Source organism: the organism of the source record quoted next, unplaced genomic scaffold (assembly GCF_019419815.1).
Source record: "Pyrus x bretschneideri cultivar Hongxiangsu unplaced genomic scaffold, Pyrus_bretschneideri_v1 Contig12, whole genome shotgun sequence".
NCBI classification, from domain to species: domain Eukaryota; kingdom Viridiplantae; phylum Streptophyta; class Magnoliopsida; order Rosales; family Rosaceae; genus Pyrus; species Pyrus x bretschneideri.
The window spans coordinates 5,546,880-5,554,825 of record NW_025999413.1 but is presented as its reverse complement, the minus strand read 5'-3'; the positions used below and the strand labels follow the sequence as shown (position 1 = coordinate 5,554,825).

Sequence of the window (7,946 nt, the reverse complement as noted above, 5' to 3'; positions counted from 1 at the left end):
GACAATTTGGTATCAGAGCCACTCCCAAGCCGGAATTGTGCCGACGAGGACGTCGGGCCCCTAAGGGGGGTGGATTGTAAGATCCCACATCGTCCGGGGGAGAGGAGGTGATGTGCCTTTTATGTACATGCCTAGGAAGGTGGGCATGTACATATAAGGCACATCACCTCTTTTCCCCCAGGCGATGTGGGATCTTACAGTCACCATTGCATCTCTAGATCTCTCCTACGTATGAGATGATAAATACCAAATAAAATGTTCAGTGATTACCAAAACAAAAATAAATAAATAAACAATGATTTTTTTTTTTTTTTGTGAAAATAAAATGATCTATAAAATGCACAAAAACGCCTAAAGATATGCCCCTAAAATCTCAATGAGCCAAGACCACAAATAGTGAAATTAACATATAAGATTTCACAAAGAGAGTTTGATTCCCGGAGACTCCAACGCATGTCACTGCCATATCCACAACCTAGAATATTCAAAATGTTTTTCTTTTGAAACAAGAATATTCATATAAACTTAAATGTCTGAGTTTCACATAATTGTTCATCAATGTTATTTGTTTCATATAATTATGTTTTTTATTCAGTGAGTATTCTGTTTTATCTAATATTAATACAACTAAAACTGCGGGGAGCCTCACAAGTTCCAACCAACCCAATCGCAAAATTTGATTTACTAATTAATTACTCTACTTACCTAATTAGAGTAACCCTAGGCCTCAATCTGGATACACAAAAGCACAACTGGTGTTTCCAATAGCTAAGAATAGGCCTTACAGTAAGGTCTTTTTGGCTTCGATACTTAATCTCTCACCTGGAAGCAACAGAAAGCAGCAGAGTTATGAACAACGAAATCGAGAGCAGTAGTGATCGAAGCTTCAACCAAGCTGTCGTCAACATTAAGGTTTACAGAGGACTCGCCAAAAGGTTCGACCCAAAGTGGAGCAAGAGCTTCTTGGGTCCTAAGGTCAATTGTTGAGTTTAATTGGCAGAAACCAAATAAATGGGTGGGTGTTCATTCTCCTTATTAACTGTGCTTCTCACTTTAATTTGTTTATTTCAAGGATTATGAATTTTGTACTTTTGAGTTATGGAGTAAATAATGATTAACATATTGATTTGAAGAAACATCAATTTTGGATCGGATTTCATGCGGCCATCAAATAAAACTTCGAGATTTTACATTTGCCATCTCATTGAAGATACTTTCAGAGTCTGTTTGATTATGGTTGTTGTTTGTGTTTTCCGATCAGAACCTTCTGGTGGACGGAGCCACAGTTGTGGATGTTCGCCCCATGGTTGATCAGTAACCTGTGGCCTTTAGCACAGTACCTGAATTTTTCACACTGTGGCGAACCAATCTATGGCCTTTGGTGGGGTGTTTTTTTAAGGAATGATCATTTGCTTGATATACACTTCAGCTTTCGTTTTTAGCCCGATGAATTCGCAATTTTGTTTTTCAAAAATTGTTTATTTGTTTCTTTAAATTTTTTTTTTTGGTTGAAGTTAAAAAGATGGATAGATTGAGAGAATAAACCTGCTTAAGATTGGACTCTCCATGTTAATAACTTCTCAACTCATAAAAGGTCTCTCCTAAATCCCCACTTCACATCTGTGATCTTTGTATTCGGCGCTTCGCTCACTTGTAGATCAGCTTGTGATTGAATTTCTACACTGACCCACACCTCCTTTTTCCGCTTATTTATCCCCTTTGCCAGGCCCACATATTGCCACGTCTCAAACACCCAGAAACCCTAGGACCAGCTTGAATATATACAAACCCTAAAAGAACCCTAGAGATAAGCTGCGTCAAGGTTTTGAGTTCTTATTGCTACTGCCACTGCTACCTTCTCACCGTCACTTCTTGTTTTCAATAAAAAAATTCATTTTCATAATCAACAAATTTTGGTTTTGATGCGCATACCGATGGACTGCATGTTTGATCCTGGCTGATTTTGTTTTGATGGTTTCGGCAGGAATTCGCTCCATTTCCGGCCGGTGAGCGCTTATTGCAATCGGATCTAATTAGTTTGTTCCAGTTATGAAATTAAAAAAAAAAAAACATAAACTAATATGTTTTACTAATTTTTTCGAAGTGAAATTAAAATTGATTATAACTATAACCACTACCGTTGTTTTGGAGCATAGTTAGGTCACTGGTTAGATATTTGTATTTCTTGATCTGTGAGTGTTGTGTTGCTGATATGTTTTTGTTTTTTGTTGTTTGAAAATGATGAAGGATAAGAGAAAGCTTTATTGTGGTTGGAGCCTAAAACCATAAACGCTACGGAATCCCGCCATGATCTATGATTTCCAGTCATAGATCGTAGCTAGGAGGAATAAGCAATAACAGTAAGAAGGGTAGTATTAGTAGGTTAATTAGAGAAGACGAAAGCTATTTATCTTCACATTTATATTCAGTTCACATATATTTATCTCCACCAAAACCAAAACAATGGAGCCTCTATGTGAGTTTTGTGGGATGGCAATGGCAGTTGTCTACTGTAAATCAGATATGGCTCGCCTTTGCTTGTACTGTGATGGATGCGTGCACTCAGCGAACGCTTTGTCACGCCGGCACCCTCGTTTCCTTCTATGCGACAAGTGCAATGCTCAACCTGCTATCATCCGATGTATGGATGAGAAGACGTCCTTATGTCAGAGCTGTGATCACTGGAGTCATACCAATACTAGCATTAATGGAATTACTACTGCTTCAGCAGGAGGTGGGATGGGGGGACATAGGACACATGCATTGACTTGTTACACGGGTTGCCCTAGTTTGTCTGAGTTTTCGAGAATTTGGTCGGTTCTGGAAGGATCTTCTTCTTCAGGTGGTAATTTTGAAAGTAGTAACTGGGATCAGTCACTTGGATCAGCTGTAGTGGCAACAAACCAGGATCAGACTAATTACATTAGTAATAATGGTTTGGAAGGTAGAGATAATAATGACAGATCATTTGGGGTGGTTGTCACTGCTGGCAAGTTGAATGGAGGATCATCATTAGATCAGTCTTGTGGCCGCAAGTTTGATACTTGGATAGCCAGTAGTTCAACTTTGCTTCCATCGAATCCGAATTGCACTACTCACGGTAAAGATCAAACACCTTTCTTGCCTCAGGAGTCTAGCCTGCCAAAGGTAATTTTCTGTACTAGCTAGTTATGGTATTTTAATGCAACTACATCTTTAATACAACTATAAATTAACATATTTTTGGTATCCTTCTTAAGACGGTTTGGATGATTGGATCGTATTAAGAATTAGACAGTTTCACAGTCCCATATTGAATGTGATTCAATGATCTGAATCGCCTATTTGTTAAGTCCCCGTTCAAGGATCATTCTTACAAGAAGTCAATTAAATCAGAAACCATTTAGTCATCCAATTATGACCAAATAAATTGACGAACATAGTGTTTCCAATAAAAACAAAAATGTTCATATTGATAATCAAATGGTCCAGCGATTTTTCGATTTTTATTGATTCTTTGCAGGGATGATTCTTATATGAGGATCTCAAATTGGACGATTCTGATTATTGAAGCGCATTGTAGTGTGACCTCAACCGTGCAATGTGATTATTTATTATTTTTATTTTTTTTATAAAAAGGGATACTCTTAAGAAGGGATTAGATACACAAGGGTTTGGGAAATGAGTAACAATGCAAGTCAATTTGGTGGCAGTAAGAACTTTAGGAGGGCCTCAAAAGGACAATAATGAAAGCTGCAAAAACCATATAGAGGCACTTTTAAAATAGTTTTCTTCATCTTTATGTGCTATTTAATAAACCCCTTATAAGTGATTTGTTTGGGTTTTGCTTGTTTAAGCTTGATTAATGCATATTGCTATACCACTTCATGTGCTTCAGGGTTGTACCAATTTTAAAGATCTTGCAATTCAGGATAGCAATGTTCTCAGTGATGGCCTCAACGTTGATGATGTTCCATTGACCTTTGAAAATCCTGATGGGATATTCTGTCCACAAGTTCCTTCTCGATACCAGTTTGAGGATAGACTCGATAGAGAAATGGATTGCCTGTTAATGGAGAAAAGCTTATCAGTCACTGAATCTAATGGTCCTAAAGAGAATGCTGCACAGGTGCTCGTATATTCCAATTTAATTTCATCTTTTCTCATGAAATCATCTTTCTTTTATTATATGATGCCTCTGGTTTGAGATATGAAATTAATGATAATGATTAGTTAACGGTGATTTTGATCGGTTCAACAGTTGAGATTTGATTCCAAATATTTATAGCCAACTTTACATTAATCAATGATATCTGAGGAATGAAATGATTCTGTTGGCACAGATATATAGTTCATTTCGTGGTCCATTTTTACACATTACTTGGTGCAGCTCTGATTTGGTAGGTTAAAAACATGTGACTATTAGGAACTGCTAGTTACCATATTAACAAAAAAATTTATATTTTTTAGGATAAGACGGCAAGAAATAAATATTTTTCTATGCTTTGAAGTTCAAGGAGTGATTCTAGTATGAGCTAACAATTTCATAAAAATGACTGAAAAGAAGAAGGAAAAAAATGACTGAAAAAGAAGAATTATTTTCCTTTCGTTGCAAATCCGGTTGCATTCTGACTTGACCAGATTTATTCACAATGCGCATGACTATTGTTTTCCTTAGGCATCATCATCAGGACAACAAGAACGTGCAGCATTTCAATCCTCTTGTGGATCAGATACTGTTATGCCAGGCATGAATGGTAGTGCAAACTGCTTACTCATGAATCCTACTTGCAGCAGAAGCATCAACCTTGGATTTCCTACCGTGCAACAAGTTCATCCGAGCATGTCACTTACACTGCCCAGCATCAGCAGGGAAAGCAATCCTGATTACCAAGATTGTGAATTGTCAACAGTCTTTCTAACCGGAGAGCCTTGGGAGTCAACTTTGGAGGCTAGCAGTCCACAAGCAAGGGACAAAGCTAAGATGAGATACAAGGAGAAAAAGAAAACTCGCACGTACGTGTCTAACCTATGTATATTAGAATGGCATATGCACTATTTAAGGCATACTTGCTTTACATTTACTTAAGAGTTTTTCGTGTTTTTGATGTGTTAGGTTTGGTAAACAAATAAGATATGCCTCTAGGAAGGCCAGAGCTGATACCAGAAAACGCGTCAAAGGAAGATTTGTTAAAGCTGGCGAAGAATATGATTACGATCCCCTTGTGACAACGAGCTTCTGAGGCATACATCAGCAGAAAAACTCTATGCAAGGGCTTATTGGATAAAATAATCCACCTACATCCGTGCGCGCATCATGTTCCTAGTACTGAGATGACTGTGATTCCATAATCATAGAAAAATAAACCCCACTTTTATTCCTATGAATTTGCTTTGCATAAATATTCTGAACTCAATCATATTTTCAATAATGATTATCTGAGTCACCATTTCTTTAAGTTGCACAAATCATTCATTGGCGTTTCTAAATGAAGCCTTGAGTTCACAACAATTAGGAGCATCTGACAACTTATTGGATCAAATTGGTAACTGACTATATACTATATATTCAGCCAAAGAATTTAGTGAAGAACTCCACAAATTCAACGTCCCTACAACGTACCTTTGCTGCAAACAACCCTAACTACTACTTACATTTTGCAGCAATGGTCTCTGCCACTGTAATTTCTAAAGTATTGTGAGACAGTGGTATACTATATCAATTGTGTGTTGGTAATTGGATATCAGGATTGCATACTAAAACCCTCTCATCTAAGCCATATATATCTACACTTGTTTTTCTTAAATAGGCATCTTACCAAGTAAACTTTTGCACTTTAGAAATAACTGAGCACAGCCTTGCCAGAACAGGCTACTCATTGTGGAGCATGATCATAATATAATGTTCGAGAATAATGAGAAGGTAGCACGGTTTGCAACGAAAAATACTGCTCAAATATGAACTTGTAAGTAACACCGTTCCAATAGCTCTAAACTTTTTCAGTAGCAATTTACAAGAATAGCTTCAAGTAAAACAATCAAATTGAGATACAACTCTTTTGTGTGAAGTATGTTAATCATCTGAAACTGGTTGTTCTTATAGCCATTTCTTAATAAAAATCCGCTCCAACTACTAGTTTTAGCAGAATTGGATGATTAATTTAATTAGGATGAATTTGAAAGGATACTTACGAAAATCAATAACTAAGAAGCATTATCTCAGTAATCTTGGTTCTCATGTCATTAAATTGAAGATTACAAATGCATTAATAAGAATTTAAAGTTAATGACCTGACTAAAACTTTGGGTTTCCTCCTTTCTTATACCTTCGAACTGTTGCTGGCACAAAAAAAAGGTACTTCACAGTTCCATAAATTCAGGACTCCATCTTCAATACCTCACAGACTATATACATTGGTTCTCTATCAATTAACGATTCAAAAAACACAATCCCACAATAGAATAAAATCATATAAAAAGAAGAATAACTCAATAATTAAAATGCATATCATAGAAAATTGAAGGCCGGCCTTTTCCGTTTAGCTGACCATGCACTGGTTTCTGTGTACCCGACAAAGAATGGTTGGAAACATCACCTCCACCGCAATCCCAACAACATATCTTCGAGTAAGATTCTGGCATGTTTTACACAACAAACACCTGGCATGCCTAAGGGCTAAGAAATTAGCCCCATGAACCCGTCGGTCACATTTCCGGCACAAAAATGCATCATCTGCTAGGCAATACAATGAAGCCCTTGAGTTGCAGAGTTCACAACAGACCAACCTTCTTGAAGGAGTGATAATTGGTGACAGGGATAAGCCACTCTCGTGTACTCCTTTGCACATTTTAGAAGCACAAGAATAATTTTATGTGACAATGGCCAAGAAGTTGGAACCAAAAAAAGCCATTTATAAGATGAATTCTGTCCTGGAATTTCAAGTCTCCAGTGACAACCAAGCATGCGCGACTAGATGACAAATGTATCATTGTTATTCCTTTACTTAAGTTCCACACAAAACTTGGTCTATAATTATTTGTAAAATAGGGCTATTAGATTAACCAAGTATACCACTAGTTTTGTCAAAATAAAAACCACTAATTTAGGAAAAGCAAAAGATAAACATGATTAAGCTATACGGATGCTTTATGAGATGACTTGGTGCGAGGTTTTGAGCCATAATTTTCTTGGTGGGTGGTTAACCAGTCAATTTGATAACCTAAGAAGAAAGCATTTGTTTATATTTGTATGGCCTAGAATTAAAGCCTTCTTTAAATTCGACCAATATTGTCATAGAGGTTGTATATATGCATGGAGAAAATGTCTTTGTTCATGTATTGTTTATGGTGTTGACACATTAATCCACATGTATGGTTGGAATTGAAACCTTCTCAAAAGGCACTTTCTTGTTAAATATTATGTCCACTTGTTTGATAAACCTTTTAATTCACAAAATAATTGTGTTAGAAAAGGAAGGTGATGGATGCCACCAATATGGGTAATGTTTGGAAAAAAAAATGGTTTGGTGCTTAAAACATATGGAGTTAAAAACATTTTCATGAAGAGTACCAATATATATATATATATATAGAGGGATAGGATCGAGGGATAAATATTTTTACAAACATTCTTACACTTCTTTGTAGCCTTTAGATTTATAACATCCAAATGTTCCTATTTATTCATTAAATGACTTAGATACTTATGTGGATTCTAACTAATATTAAAAATAAAAATAAAATTGAAAAAACATAAAGTTTGGAAGAAAATTAAAACTAAAATTAAAAGGGGAAGAAACCCTAGGATCATGGGCGTTTTATTCCTTCCATGGCATGGTCGCTGCTACCATTTTCTTTTGTTGCTCAAATTCATGGATGGTAGTCGATGATGACCCTTTGATTCCAGCTCCCATGATTACTTTGAAAACAAATAATTACTTTCAAAATCTTAGTTGTAATCATTAAAA

At 36.3% G+C, this 7,946-nt stretch overlaps 1 protein-coding gene across 1 annotated transcript; it reads left to right on the top strand.

Annotated features, from left to right (window-relative positions):
* Positions 1 to 1,824: 1,824 nt before the first annotated feature.
* LOC103944507 (zinc finger protein CONSTANS-LIKE 12) lies at positions 1,825 to 7,074 on the top strand. Its single transcript, XM_009354967.3, has 5 exons — positions 1,825 to 2,006; positions 2,248 to 3,147; positions 3,878 to 4,108; positions 4,658 to 4,995; positions 5,096 to 7,074. Exons 2-5 carry the CDS (start codon positions 2,464 to 2,466, stop codon positions 5,220 to 5,222), a joined length of 1,380 nt encoding a protein of 459 aa, XP_009353242.2. The 5' UTR covers positions 1,825 to 2,006; positions 2,248 to 2,463; the 3' UTR covers positions 5,223 to 7,074.
* The last annotated feature ends 872 nt before the right edge of the window (positions 7,075 to 7,946 follow it).

What these genes read in the sequence shown, in the direction of transcription:
- LOC103944507 (XM_009354967.3), top strand. Translation starts at nt 2,464, where the DNA reads ATGGAGCCTCTATGTGAGTTTTGTGGGATGGCAATGGCAGTTGTCTAC. An exon ending in AGGAGTCTAGCCTGCCAAAG is followed by an intron (nt 3,148 to 3,877) that starts GTAATTTTCTGT and finishes CATGTGCTTCAG; the next exon opens with GGTTGTACCAATTTTAAAGA. An exon ending in CTAAAGAGAATGCTGCACAG is followed by an intron (nt 4,109 to 4,657) that starts GTGCTCGTATAT and finishes TGTTTTCCTTAG; the next exon opens with GCATCATCATCAGGACAACA.